General features: G+C 48.9%; 1 protein-coding gene across 2 annotated transcripts in view; it reads left to right on the plus strand.

Moving 5' to 3' along the window:
• ATP8B2 (ATPase phospholipid transporting 8B2) overlaps window positions 1-14,912 on the plus strand; it is a 363,866-nt gene that overhangs the window by 57,712 nt on the left and 291,242 nt on the right. The window contains exon 1 of one of the 2 annotated variants that reach the window (XM_085638855.1): window positions 1,448-1,772. The exons of the other annotated variant lie outside the window; for it this stretch is intronic. Coding sequence (XP_085494981.1) covers window positions 1,685-1,772 — 88 coding nt within the window. The 5' untranslated portion in view covers window positions 1,448-1,684. Of the gene's footprint in view, window positions 1-1,447; window positions 1,773-14,912 lie in introns of those variants that run through there. 2 annotated transcript variants of the gene reach the window in all.

Consider the following 14,912-nt stretch of genomic DNA (forward strand, 5'->3'; position numbering starts at 1 on the left):
CCAGAGACATCAAACTTCAAAGTTCCATTTTTTTCCCAATTGGAAATTACACTTCTAAAATGTAACCAGATAATCTCAATGTTAACCAATGAGAGAAATAGGCCTCACAGCACTGAAAAACTAATTTAAGAGTATTTCACCACCAGGATATGTAAAACTTGAAAGAACCTGCCCTACTTTTTAAATACACTGCACCCTGCCCACAGGGCCGTCTAGGGCCTATCTTATGGGTTACTTACAAGTAGTAAAAAGGAAGGTTTGGGCCTGGCAAGAAGGTGAAGTTGCCTGGCCGAAATGGTAGTTTAAAACTGAACACACAGGCTCTGCAGTGGAAGTCCTGAGAAATGTTTAAAGCGCTTCTGTAGTGGGACCATCGCAATTAGTGCTGCAAGCCCACTAGTACTATTCAATTTACATGCACTGGGCACATATAGTACACTCTACTAAGGACTTATAAGTAACTTAAGTATGCCAGTTGCGGATGAGCCATTGTTACCACATTTAAAGTAGAGCGCACATGTACTTTAGCACTTGTTAGCAGTGGCAAAGTGTCCAGAGTCCTGAAGTCCACAAAAAAGAATTCAGCAAAAAGTGGCGGTAGGCAGAAATGTTTGGAAGTGACCCTGCAGAAAGGGCCAGGTCCCACAACTTACTTGAAGTTACACAGTCCGAGAAGATGGCAAGGCTTACTCTAAGTGAGGACCCACAGTGTCCATGAAAGAGACATAACTTGTCTGAGGTCACACGCTGTTTGTGGAGGTGGCATGGGTTTCTAGAGGTCACACATTGTTGAAGGTGGCCTGCATTGCTGGTGGTCTCCCATGGTCGGAGAACGTTACATGGCGTTTCTGGAGGCTCACGCAGTCGGAGATGGTAACCTAGCATGTTTGGTGTCGCACACTCAGAGAAGGTGGTGTGAAGTTACTTGTAATACTAGGTAACCTGACCTTTCCAAGGTCTTACAGAGTCGATAGCCTTACTTTTCTAAGGTTACAACTGTGTGCGGGAGTTGGGCGAGGGGGCTTTTAATCCATTTCACCAGACTTGGCATCTAAGATGGACCCCCACACCAGCAGTGGTGTACCTCGGAAGTAAGAGGACTCGCCTGAGGATAGGTTAGGAGATTAGTAATATGGCTCGCCGGACTCCTGCACTGAGGTGTTCGGGCAGGTGCTGATGTCGCCGGTGTGGCTCTAGCGCCCAGGCTTGGACTCCTAGACTTGCCGGACTCCTGTTTAAAACTTGTCTCCCTTGACTTAGCCCAGGTGCGCGTTGCGTTGTTATGAGGATGAAGCAAGCTGCATGATGTATCCTCTCATCCCCTCCCCGGCTTGGAAACAGTTGCCATAGAAACCCACGGTCCCCCAGGATTGGCTGCGGTCCTCCAATAGGTGGCCGCCCTGACAATGTCATCTTGTAGTCCCCCTGCAGTGAGCTCCTCCCATGCAGTCTGAGCTCACTGCTTGTTTTCGGCTGGTGCACGGATGGGGGAGCGCGGGCTTGGGCTGGGGGGTTCCTGGCAAGCAGAGGAGATGGCAGAGCCCCCCAGGCTTGTGGCCTCTCTTGGCTTGCCGCCCCCCTCACAGTTGTAAGGTACCGCCCCTGCTGCAGGTGCATGGGTCGCGGGATGCGGAGCGAATGCCCTTCAGTTTGGACTTCAGCGTCGTGAGCACGTCCTGCAGCCATGACCGTCCCCAAGGAGAGGCCGGGGAAGTGGCCCCCTTTCAGCCTGCCCCGCAGGTGGAGCCGCCGGAAGCACTCCTGGCTGACAGGTAGGACTGAGCCGCCTTGCACCCTTACCGGGGGTGCGCGACGCCTGACCGCAGGCTGGCATTCCGACCTCCGGCCCAGGGCCAAGGAAGGAGCGGAGTGCAGTGAAGGGGTGTCGCTTTCAAGGGCACAGAGGGCAGGTCACCATTTAATGTCCCGTCTCCTGACCTTTGGCACTTGTGACAGCGGCCCGTGCACGGACAAGGAACAGACCAACTAGATGCCCTCTTGATCTGTAGTGAGAGGGCAGACCCTCTTGCTGGCCTCACACCCTCATTGTTAACTCTCGGCATACCGCCCCCCTCACTCCAGGTCAGCCCCCTGCTGTTGTCCTGATACTTAGTTACTCTCCAACGTTCTCTGTGGCCTCTGCTGTGTCTACAAACACCTTCTGTCCGCATCTTTCTGTCTGCCACCCTCCTCTGCTCTCGAACGTTTATCTACCCTCTCCTGTTTGCTTTGCTTGCCCTCCAAAGCCCTCTCAGGACTCTGCTTCTTCCATCCCCGGTTTGCACCCTCCATCACAAGGACTCCCGTCGGACGCCCCCAGTGGGTAGTCGGTGTGTCATGGGCCCTGGTTCAAGAAGGAGATGGCCCCCGGTGGCTGTTTGAATGATAAAATACAGCAATAATCAGGGTTCGGACGGCCCCGGTGCAACTACACCTCTTGCACCAACAGAAGCTACGCCCATGCAGTCGCCCTTGGCAGCCCTTGTACTCCCCTCTCTCACGCCTCATCTCGTTACTCTCCTCGCTCCGGTACTTCACGGCTCTCTGCGGCTTGCACTGGTGACATGTGCCGCCCTGATGGTGGCTCCTACCCCTTCTTCGGTGCGCTGTACTGGGTTATCCCTCTCACCCCTCTTGATGTCATTGCAGTACCCTCCTCTCGCCGCTGCATGCTTCGTATGTCGCATCGGAGTTTGTGTTGTTGTGAGGATGCAGCAGCTTGGCGGGTATCGCACCTGCCGCAGAGGTGCGTGTCCAGCCTGCTGGCCACATGGCGGCTCCACTCGCCCTCTCGGAGGCCCACACAACGCCCATCGCTCCTGTCTGGAAGAAGCCCCGCGGATACGTGTTTTGTAACGCAGACAGGCCTCCTGGCAACGGGGTTTGTAGTCATTCAATGTCACCCCGCTGCCGGACTAGGCCGGGGGGAGGGGAGGCTCTTTCCGTCCCAGTACTGGGACTTCACCCCTGGGTCTCTGAGTCCGGCCTCGGCGCTTCATCATTTTCTGCTCGAAGGCTGTATACACCCAAGCATGGATCACGCACCTCCAGAGTATGTTTATTGTAGGCCCCGATTCACGCGCCAGCAGTGACGTCACCTGCAATGACTTCACCTGCAATGATGCCTGTGGCGTCTCTGAAGCCATCCAGACAAGCAGTGATATTTTTTGGGGAATTTTTTTCCGGGTTGTATCCTAAAAAAAGATTCAAGTGCAGCCATTTTGCATGTTGTTTTCACATTTTGGAAAGGGACGTGGAAAATCTTTCTGACTGGATTTCTTCTCTTGCAAGCCTAAGACGGATCTTGTTCAGCTTGGGTTGAGCGAGCGAATACTGCAGCTTTTGTCTTTTTCCCCCCTATTTGCATTTCCTCTCTTTATTTTGTTGCCTGGGCTGCCAGTGGCGTGGCCAGTGTGTCATGAACCCTACTGCAATGAAATAAACGGCCCCCTTGGACACCGTTTGAAGTGTGAAATGCAACAATCACCAGGGTTCAGGGGGCCCCTCAAGCCGCTGGCCCCGGCGCCACTGCACCCGTTGCACCAATGGAAGCTACGGCCGTGTGCAGTGCCTACGTCCGCAGTTTTAGCGTCAGTAGGCTACTCTTGCAGGTTGTACCTTCGATCTAGCCGGTGCTTTAAATGGGCCGGGACTCACAAGTGCCTGCACTTCTCCAGGGTGGGTTTCAGTACTTTTAGTGGGAGAGTACCTGCACTTTAAAATCGGTCTCACGCATACCAGTGAGTGCCACTTATGTAATTCCATTCCAACCATTGGATTTAGCGTGTTTCCCTTCACATAGCCTGACTTTTAGCGCGGTGACTGCCAGAAATGCCCCGCCGTGTTTTGCCTCCTGTCGGGTTGTTCATCTGGCGCCCCAGTAGTAGGGCGTTTCCTAGTTAGCAACCCCTGCAACAGAGCCTGGTGTGGATATATTTGGTGCTGTTTTGGGTGGAAGGTTGCCTTTCTGTTGATGTGGCGGTCTGACTCCCATCATGTTTTTTTGCTTTCTTGGCATGTACTATAAGCTCACGCATCTGCTTGCAAAACAGGAGGTGCGGCTGACGCCAGTGGGTCTTCTGTCCTCCAGAAAGTGCCTACTTAAACAGCCACAGGCTTCGTTTTCTTCCTGTAGAGTGGGTGGTGTATTGCTGTCCAAAATTTGCAGCACGGGATTTCTGCCGCGGGTAGTCTGCACACACTTTAAAAGTGCTGTCTTGTAATATTTCAAACATAATTCTGTTGTGCACCATACTACCCAGAATGCTCTGCAAAGTATGGAAATAATCTTAGTTTGCCTGGGGAAAATGAAACTATCATGTGTATTTCCTGCAACAGCGGAATGGACTCGCCTCCCCACTGCACAGAAACCTAAATACGGGCAAAAGGCCATTCCCACGAAAATTGGGTAGTAGGGCATATTTCCATACTCACTTGCCGGATCGCAATTGGCCACCTGCTTATATTGGCCCTCACCCCAGTGGCGCAACGAAACTTGGGGGGGGGGGGGGGGGGGGGGACCCTCCCGGAAAAGTACATAGAGAGCCCCCTCTCCGGACTCACTCAGGACCTCTCAGGCCAGGCTACTGTGCTGCCCCCTCCCCAACTGCGGTGACGCCCTTGTGCACATACAGGTTTTCCCTCATACTCTCAAATACCCCATGATGTATGGCCAGGTAATGACGTTCGACATCCCACCCCCCTCCTGCTTAGCCTGCTTCAAGGTGAATCATGTCGTGTCAGCTTTATTTTCTCTTGTCCAATAGAGCAGACCAGGCATATTTTGCTTTTATGCCATTGAGCGGTATAGAATTTTCCGTCAGTGCAATTTTCTTTCACTCACCGCGTGGAACCCCTCTCGGGACTTTTAAAGAAAACCCGCTACGAGACTGCAGGCTCCCCAGAACGCTGACCGCCGGTCAGTCCTGGTCTGAGAGCCCACTGATGGCCGGCCCCATGTGATCAACAAAATGAGTGCTTTTCAGAAGCACTTCTTAGAGCAGTGGCTCTGAACCTTTCGACTTATGGGGCCCTAACTCAATCATCACTGGAACCTGGAGACTCCCCACTGAATCATTATTAGAAGCCGGGGACCCCCCCCCCCCCAAACTGAGACATTACTGGGCGCCAGGGAGTTGGACAGAGGATTGTCTATGATTTGAACCCCAAAGGTATACTGAAAAAATACAGAAAAAAGCATTAATCAAACAAATACACAGATGATGTCACATTTAAGTTAATTCGCAAACACATCTATATTAGAAACAAAATTCAACAATTTAATTTTAATAGCAAGGTTGGAGCTTTTCTAAATTGAATTGAGGTCACTCATCATCCATACTATATTCTGTTGATGCATCTGCACTGCTCCCACAAATCAATTTGAGGATACTAATTACATTTGTATCCTCCAATTTCAAATTCCTGCATATTTACAGTATGTTTTAAAATTTTCAATTTAGCTACTTTATTTCTATACACTTTATTAATCTGTTTATATTTAATTTTCTAAGTAGTCGCAGACCTCCTGAGGAGGCTTTTATTGGACCCCTGGTGTCCCCGAACCAAAGTTTGGGACCCACTGGCTTAGAGATGAGCTTTTGCATCCCCACAGGCGTAGTGTACTTCCCCTAAAAAAAGCGATTTGTATTCCCATTTTTGTATTGTTGAATGCTTATGCTCAGTGCAGTGGAACTGAGTTGGTCATTGGTGGCAAGCCGATGATCAGGGCTATAGTTCTGTTTTTATGATAGTTATGACAGACTGTAGGTCTGACTGATTTATTGTGAGAGTCATGGGGACTCTTACAGTGTTAAAGCCTGTAGACGGGTATTATTAGATGGACTCTCACAGATTATCAAAGTAGGCAATGGTTTTGGTGTTGGACACGGTCTCTGACTAATCCTTGGGTTAGGGGATGTGCACTTTGCAAGCCTTTACAAATTTTATGATGAGTCCGATTTTATCAAGGCAGGCTATATTTAGGGCCTACTCGCCCTCCTGGCGACATGACAAACGGGTATTCTGCTCATTTACAAAGTGATGGAGCACTACAAATGCTTTAAATCTTGTTTTGATCTTGTCACATTTGTTCAGTGTTCAGAGACAGAGGTCAGAACTCCGTTTTACATCTATCATTTTTTTTTTTTTTGCAGAGTTTTATATAGCGCGAACTTGACCCGAATCCAATTAGGTATCAGAGCTCTTTACATAGCACCAGCTGCGTTACATGAGGACACCCATTCATTTTTTTTGTTTTTTTTGTTAGGCATCGGGAGATTAAGTGATTTGCCCAGAATCACAGGATGTTTAGCGTCATTACCGAGACTCGAACCCAGGTCCGAGGTCATGCGCCCTAGCTGTTAGGCCAACTCCTCTCCCATTACTCTGATTACTCTTTTTCTCTGACTGCTAAGTTCGAGGATTTTTTAAAGTGAACTGTGACAGCATGTTATGAAAAAAGTGTGCAATGAAAGGCTGTAGGATGTCATGTTTTATTCTGATACGCATTTAAATAGTTAAAACGTGAACTGTACAAATATTTCAAAATACATTTCAGTAGTTATGAAAGCCCTTGTTGTGTAATTGTGTGATTGAAAAAAAATGTTACTAGGATGAAAACAAATAAGAACACTTGACTTTCTGCTGTACAAATGATACATATTTTTGCTTCAACCCAGTTTGCACAGATTGTTTATATACTATATATTTTTATAAGCAAAACTGTATTTTAGGAGGAACGTTTTTGGCCATTTCAGTGGAAAACGAGCTATTTGTAAATGGCAGCGCACTACCATCTCATGCTTTAGTTATGTATCTTTTAAAACGGAGTTTTTAAAGATGAACTGAGGAACACTCCTGCCCCTGCCCTGATGGCAATGCTATTAGTGAACTCAAAGGCCAGTCAGGGGTCATGCGTACCCTATATGTGGGCTAGCTTTTTAATTAGCATGGAGCAAATATTTAGTCTATAAAAAAATAGTTTTTTTTATACAGCAGTAATAATGAACTCCTATTGGAAGGCTCTCTCATATGAGATATAGAAGAAAAAGGTGGCTCTGCAAAATAAAATATTTGCCTAGGGTGACTTGGAGACCAGTTTATGCGTCAAGTACATTAGTTAGGTCAAGTAGATTATTCAAGTTACTAGACCTGCAGGACTAGTAACATTTTTATGATTTTTGGAGGCCTGCGGTGAGGTTGTATATTGTTTTGCTAACTCGAATTGTGTTGATGTTTGCCATATTTAAACTGTATGCCTGGTGGTTGCCTTAAGGGAATCCCTGGTGTTATATCATGTGCAATGGTAGGCCTGATGAGTATAGTTGTCAGCTAGGCCCTGCTATTAAAAAATACAACCATAGAAAATACATACATAAGGGGCTTTGGGTTATTCCTCTTCTGCCAGTTTCCTTCACATTTTGTGTCTGACGTTGCAGCATAAGACAGTGGGTCAGCCCACTTCATTTTCTGGCTCTATTGCGCAGTGAAGGGTAACTAGAAAATGATTATTAATCAGTGTCTGGAATAGTGCTTCAGTTGTCCATTCCTCCTTTTTATAGGTCCCCTTTCATTTCTGTCTTTCTTTCTCTCTCTCCCTTTTTACATTTTTTAATTTTTGGTATGGCGTCTTGCAGCTCCCTCAGGCAGTATTGTGGGGGTGCTTGCTGCTAGCATCGAATCAGTTTGGCCATTGCTGGGCGTCCTTCGTAAAATATAGTGTCCACATTGTTTCATCATTTTACCCTTACTCGATAGCTGCAATGTTTAGAAGCATTGTCAGCCATCCTGGATCTCTGCAACGCTCCACTATGCTTAATACTATTCTAAGAGGGCTGCTCAGTGTGATGTTTACTGAGTGCTCATATTGGATTGGTATTTTGCATAGTGTATCAGTGTTTTACTGGGCTAAGGTGCCAATTCATTGTTTTAAAGTATCATTTTTTATTTTATTTTTTAAGGCAAGTATATGCCCGCTATGTTTAAATGGTGGCATGCCTTTCTACTTGTATTCTTTATTTTATCTTGCATATGCTTGCTGAGTATGTATGTTTTATGGGTGGGTGAATGAACAGATGCATGAGTGCAAGAATAATTGACCATGGGCATGGACCAAAATGTTGCCTTGAGTGCCTAAACTCATCAGTCACGGAAGATGCCCGCTCAGTTATAAGCCAAACCTAATGGTGGTGCCAGTGCTTGTTTTTGCTGTGGGCAAGGGTGTGGCCTCTCATGCTGCAGAGCTCTCTAGTGGCTTCCTTGTGTTTAAGATCTTATGTCTTGCACACTGTGTGAGTGCTTGCCTGGGGCCTGTTCTTTATTTATTCGCCCGTTTTATTCTTTGCTCTGTCGCAGCTTAGACCCTCTTCAAGTTCTGCTCTGCTTTGTTGACGGTGGAAGTGGGCTATTTCAGATTATCCGTGTAGTGTCCACTGTTGAGGGCACTGGTCCCACCGCAGATCTAGGGGTTTGGATGGTCGGGAGGTCGGGTTGGGTTGAAGGCTTGGTCTCCATAGATCCACATCCCACAACCATGGGAGTGCTTACAAGGTGGCAGGCTACCAGTATTAAAGAACGTATTAAAACAGGATATTTACATGTCAGGAGGCAGAAAGAAATATTGTGGCACCTCTCGTGCCATGCCATTCTCCTCTTGAGAGGTCGGGTCAGAGTTAGAGCCCATGCGTATTGAGTTATTTTATTAAGCACCCATGTGTATTTTGTTTATACTCCTATGAGTAAAAGCGCCAAGACTTCTTGTCTATATTCCCTCTCTGGTCTTCAAGGCCCCTAGACATAGAAGGATTAAGTGGGTGATACAAGATTCACTCAAATGAGGGTATTTGTGTGTGGGCCCTCTGAGTGTGTAGACAGTGGGGCTCTGGGCTCACGATCGGAAACACAAATTTGATTTGCTCATTTGCACATTGAGATACGATAATTGCTGCTTTGCTCTGTTTTTAGCTTAGACTATTGCTCCTATTTTAATAATGTTAATAAGTGTAACTCAGGTGTTTAGCGCTGAGTGTTTAAATTGTTTTAAACTTACTTGTGACCTACGACTTGCTCTACGACCTCTCTCCTTACTTCCTGTTCGAGCGTTCGGCCCCCGCGACTCCCGGAAGTATTTCGGGAATCTCATTGCAACGGGGCTGACGCTCTAGTTGTTCGCTACCCCGCGGCTATATTTGGCGCGATGGCGCGAGTGCGAAGCGGGCGTGCCAAAGGCAAGCCCGTCTGCGCCTGTCGGCGCCCGGAGCGCGTCCAGCGCCACAACCCCTGGACCAAATAAACTCATACGGTATGATAGACAGGCCCTTTTGAACCGAAGATCAACTGTTTGTGTACCTCAGAATTCTCTGAAATTTTCGATCTCGAGAGCTGCGGTTAGTTGTCCTATGTGCCTCTTTCAATCAGATCAATATGGGAAGTGTAAAGGGGGACAGTGCAAAGGTCTGAGGGGAATGTTGGAGGAGATTACCCCAGATAGTCATTTAGAGTTAGGACCTGTTGGGAAGGACTTGATGCAAGTCCCTACAATCCCAGAAGCATCCACCTTTGACTATTTTAAGTGTGTTCTGTTAAATGTTCGCTCTATGGTTAAGCACAGGTATGAAGTTGAGGACCTTATTTGCTCCTCTGCTCCAGACATTGTTTTCTTAACTGAAACCTGGACAGATAACTCTTCTGTCCCGGACTGGAATATTGCAGTCCCGGATGGATATGCATATCTTTCGCATAATAGAGAAACAGGTAAAGGTGGAGGGATAGCTATTATCCACCGAGCCAACTTTAAAGTTCACATACAGAACATTTTGACTCTCCCAGCAGAAGCACTGCAGTATCGCATAAAAGTGAATAACACAGATCTTCCAGGGCATTCTAATATATAGACCCCCTGGACCAAGAGGAACTTTCACGCAAACATTGACGCTTCAGTAATCATACACTGACTGTCACTCTTTTACGGTCCTAGGCGACTTCAACTATCATTTGGAGCTGAACAATAACGCTGAAACTGAGAGACTCCTAGATAATATGGCAGCCCTCAATTTAACACAGATAATAATAGGGCCCATGCATATAGCTGGTCACACGCTGGATGGGATTTTTACTAATGAAGCAGACATTTCCTTTTCTAAGGTAGTGGAGCTACCATGGACTGATCACAAGGCCATTTATTTTAAGCTTAAAAGTATGAAAAGACAGCTCACTGCACAAGCAAGTTTGACTAAGATTCCCATTAGACGTTGGGACAAAGTAAAGGAGGGTGTTTTTGAATCAGTATTAGGTCCAGGTCCTACCGGACTAAACGGCGATAACAATATCACTATACAGCAGTTTAATAATTGGATTCTGGGAGCAGCTGACAAGGTTGCACCAGTTAAACTAGTAAAAATACAGAAAGGGAAGCTATCCTCCCCGTAGTATACTACTGAACTCAAAAACTTAAAGATTGTTTGCAGAAAGGCGGAGCGCCTCTGGAGGATCAACTATGATAACGCAAAGAAAATACTATACAATCTTGCTATCCGTAAATACAAGGAGGCAATTGTGGCGGCTAAAAAAGTTTTTTTCTCACTTAAAATCAAGGAGGCGGGTAACTCCTCCAGAGAATTATTCAAAACAGTTAATTCACTGATGAAACCTCAGCAAGTCAATATTTTTAAACCAGACCAGACTTTCTGTAATGCTCTCGCAGAACATTTTCAAGAAAAGGTCAAGGGAATCTATGGCAAATTTTCCAATGCCACACAAGCTCCGAATCCGTCAGGGTCCCTCACACAGCTCTCATGTAGGCTGAATAGTTTTCAACCGATGGGCAAAGATGAGGTTAATGGCATTTTGCTTTCTCTGAAATCCGGAGCACCAACCGACCCATGTTCCCCTTCTCTTATGCACCGTGCAGCGGACCCGATCTGCAAACATCTCACTTCGATTCTGAATCAGATTATAATATCTGGTCAGTATCCTGCCATTTGGAAACGCGCTGCCATCACTCCCCTTTAAAAAAAATCTACCTTGGATCCAGCCAATGTTAGTAACTATCGCCCCATCGCCGGCCTTCCTTTCGCAGCTAAGGTTTTGGAGAAACATCTGAATAAAGTGCTTCAGAATAGTAACGACCACTCTAAGATGATTTACTCTTAATTTACGCTGTCTGGCTGGGCCAGAACACCCCGTGTGATCTTTCTGATGCCCGTGATGAGGACAAGTCTGCGTCTTTAGATCGGGATTTTTGATCTTTTTTTTCATTTATTTACAAGTGTGCGTTTTTAAAAAATATATAATTTGAAGTCCCTTTTTTCGGCCGTGAAATTGGGTTTCGTCTAATGGAAGCCTCAGCGGTTGCCAGTCATAAGGAACAGTCCCTGTGGTCCCACTGGGCAAGCCTGGAGTGACCCTGTTGCTAGTGCATGGCACCAGGAGTGTGCAAGGTAGCCAATGGTGAACATCGCGCACGGTTGGAGAGCTCCACACCAAGTGACTACTTCTTCTGTTACATCCAGTGGTCCGTGTGAAGATCATATGTGTGACAATTAGCTACATTGCCCCTGAAGAAGGACTATTTGTTTAAACTGCATTGGGTGTGCCGCTCGTGGATATTGACTGACCTCTGTACCGGAGCTGGGATCGCGCTCCATTTGCCTTGCTGGACCCGTGTGGACGCCTGTGTTGTGCCCTGAGGGGAAGCTGTGGGGGTTTGTGCCTGCCGGGACTGCGAGGACCAGGGTGCTCCAGGCAGAATCCATCTAGCACACCTGTTGCCTCTTCCCGGCCCCGCCTCCTTAAAACCACTTAAAAGCCTCGCGGCCCCCGCTTCGCGGGTGCTGCTCGTGGATATTGACTGACCTCTGTACCGGAGCTGGGATCGCGCTCCATTTGCCTTGCTGGACCCGTGTGGACGCCTGTGTTGTGCCCTGAGGGGAAGCTGTGGGGATTTGTGCCTGCCGGGACTGCGAGGACCAGGGTGCTCCAGGCAGAATCCATCTAGCACACCTGTTGCCTCTTCCCGGCCCCGCCTTCACCCTCCCTCACTACCTATTAAGACTGCCCTCTCCTCACGCGCTAGCGGGACGCGCGCGGGATAAGAGCCGGGGCTAAGACCGGGCTAAGACCGGGCTAAGACCGGGCAAAGAGCGGGCCCTCTGAGGCCCTCAGAGACACGAGGAGACCGGACCGGGGGAATCCCCTTCATCTTCCTGCAAACGTGAGTTGTGCGTTCGACATTTCTAGCACTATTATGGCTGAGACTGTATCTACTAACGCTCCCACAACAAACGGTGCCCCAACCAAAGGCACACTGGTTGACTATTTTAAAAAGGTTGTTGCGACTACGGATAAGGAGACCATGCTCGCTGAACGAAGGGTTGAGCGACGCTGCTCTATAGAGTGTATTAAAAATAGGATATCATTGGACAATGCATCTCCTTTGACTTTGACTCCGTCTCTCATTGTGCTAAGTTCTCCTACCTTTACGCAGGAGGCATTAGCTATTGATAACGTCCCTGAGCTGCTTAGAACCATTGATCCTACATCCAGTAACTTTAACTATTCGCCTGGTTCAACCGATCTGCTCCCTCCCAGCTCTAGTATTTTTAACAAGGAAACCGATACTGTCACCATTCCCTCTCAATCTAAGGTTAAGGCCTCTACTAAGAAGGTGGGGAGGGTGTTGGTGCCTAAAGCTCTAAGGCCCCCTCCCTCCAAAAGAAGAAAGAGGGAAGGCAATCTGCCAAAAGATAAGATTAAACACACTGATTTTGGCAAAGGCCCTATGCAAACTGCAGGTATAACATCTTTGACTAAGGTTCCATCGCCGCCACTAATAACACACGACGTGGCCATAACATATCCTACCTCTTTGGTATCCCCCCCTTCTGATCTGCCTCGTTCTCCGTTGCCCCTACCTAATTCGGGTCCGATGCCACCATATCTTGAGGGCATCGAGCAATTGATAAGATCATGTTCGAGGCATGTGGGCTGCTGAATTCATATCTGTGCATAGATCGCCGCCTAGTGTTGGGTCCGGATGTTTGCACGTTGTTGTCCTGGAAGAGTCTTCGAAGTATCCTTGGATAGGTGACTCCTCCCATGGACTACAGTGCGCATGGGCATCCTCTCCATCCTCAGATTGTTTTTTTCCGCCATTGGGTTCGGATGTGCTATCTTAGCTCAAGTTAGGAAAAACTTTTGTCGAGGCCACAAGGCCTTTAGTTCGCGTCGGTACTGTTTATCGATCGGGTTTCGATACTTTTTGTTAGTTTACTAACTTTCAGCACCGACTTTGTTCGCATTTGCCTGTCCATCGACTCCACTTCGACGATGGAATCCAGGACGCCATTCAAAAGGTGTCCGGTATGCAATGCGAAGTACCCACACATCGACGTCCATCCGGTGTGCAACAAATGCCTTTCGCCGGACCACGACGAATCGACATGTATGGCCTGTGCCCGGTTCCGTTCAAAGAAGACTCTGCGGAATCGTCGAGCGGCGAGGCTCGAAGCGCAGCACGCGGCACCGGCCCCAGCTGACATCTTCGACGAGGCTGACGACGTCGAAGAAGTAGAAGTCTTACCCTCCAGTCCCGTTTCCGAACACGAACACGAACCCGGATCGGACGAGGCCGACGAGTCACTCTTCCACAGAGGTGAAGACGACACCGAGGTAGGAGACGACGAGGAGGCCTTAGGAGCCGAAGAGAGTAGCTCCGATGATGAACAAGGCCTACCTGTTCAGACCGAAATTTCACCAGCGCCACAGACTATGGCTCCGGTCGAGGGATCGCCTTCGGGCCTTACCCGAGACCTATCACGCAGTCCTTCGGCCCCGCCCTCGGGCCCGGCCTCGGACGTTCAGCGGCAGCCATTACCGCTTAAGCCAGCTGGTTTCCCTTCCACGAAACCGAAACCGAAAGCTGCTCAGGTTCCTACGAAACCGAAACTGAAAGTGGCGCTAGTCGGATCGAGGCCTTCAACACCTTCGACGCCAGCGCACCGGGTCGGCACCGACCGCACCAAGAGAGACTTCGGTGCCGAACTCGAGACGGGCGACATGGGAGTCGACAAACGGAAGAAGGTCATCGGCGCCGACAAACCTGCCCGGTTACCGGCGTCGACGCCACCGACACCGAGGGCCGTCCCGCCTGCTACGCCTCGCAGCACTCCCTCGACGACACCAAAACCTCACGTGTCGAAGACGTCGACGGTGATCTCCGCACCTCGACTCGATGCGCCACGGGCGCAGAAGATATCTGCAGCCGCCTCGACGACCCTGGCGGGGGCCACGACCTCTAAGGCGCCCCGAGTACGGCCTGGCGCGATGCCAGGCTGCAGATCCAAGGACGCCCTCCAGGACCCGTCGGGTTCCGGTTCGGCTCCGGCGGTTTCGTCGGTGCCGACCAGCATTACCTTCGGCTTGCCTCCACCCACAATCCCGAAGGCGTTTCAACTCAGGACACAGGTCACCAAAACTGCGGTTACACCTGTCGAGCCGTCTCCGTCACACGTCATCGACGCCGACACTGGCAGGATGATTCTCCACGGCCGAAGGATAACTTCGGAACCGCCATTGGAACCTTTCAGGATCCCGCTAAAGAGGAAGCTGCCTGTGGACTCAGAACCTCTCCTGTATGAACCCTTCTATTCACCCTACCAGGATCCACACCGGGCCTCCCCCACACGCTCCGACACGGATGCATTGGGGGACTACTTGGATGAACAAGTCCCCTACCATGTGGACACGGACCCTGATGACCAGCAGGACCCTGACCAAACTTGGGGCGACCCTGCAGACCCCAGTGCACCTCTTGATGCACAGGACACACAACTATATGGGCCAAAAACATCACCCACAGAGGATACTGCGGCGTTCAACGCTCTGATTGAACGTGCGGCAAACAACCATGATGT

This window comes from Triturus cristatus, chromosome 12 (assembly GCF_964204655.1).
Source record: "Triturus cristatus chromosome 12, aTriCri1.1, whole genome shotgun sequence".
Taxonomy (NCBI): Eukaryota; Metazoa; Chordata; class Amphibia; order Caudata; family Salamandridae; genus Triturus; species Triturus cristatus.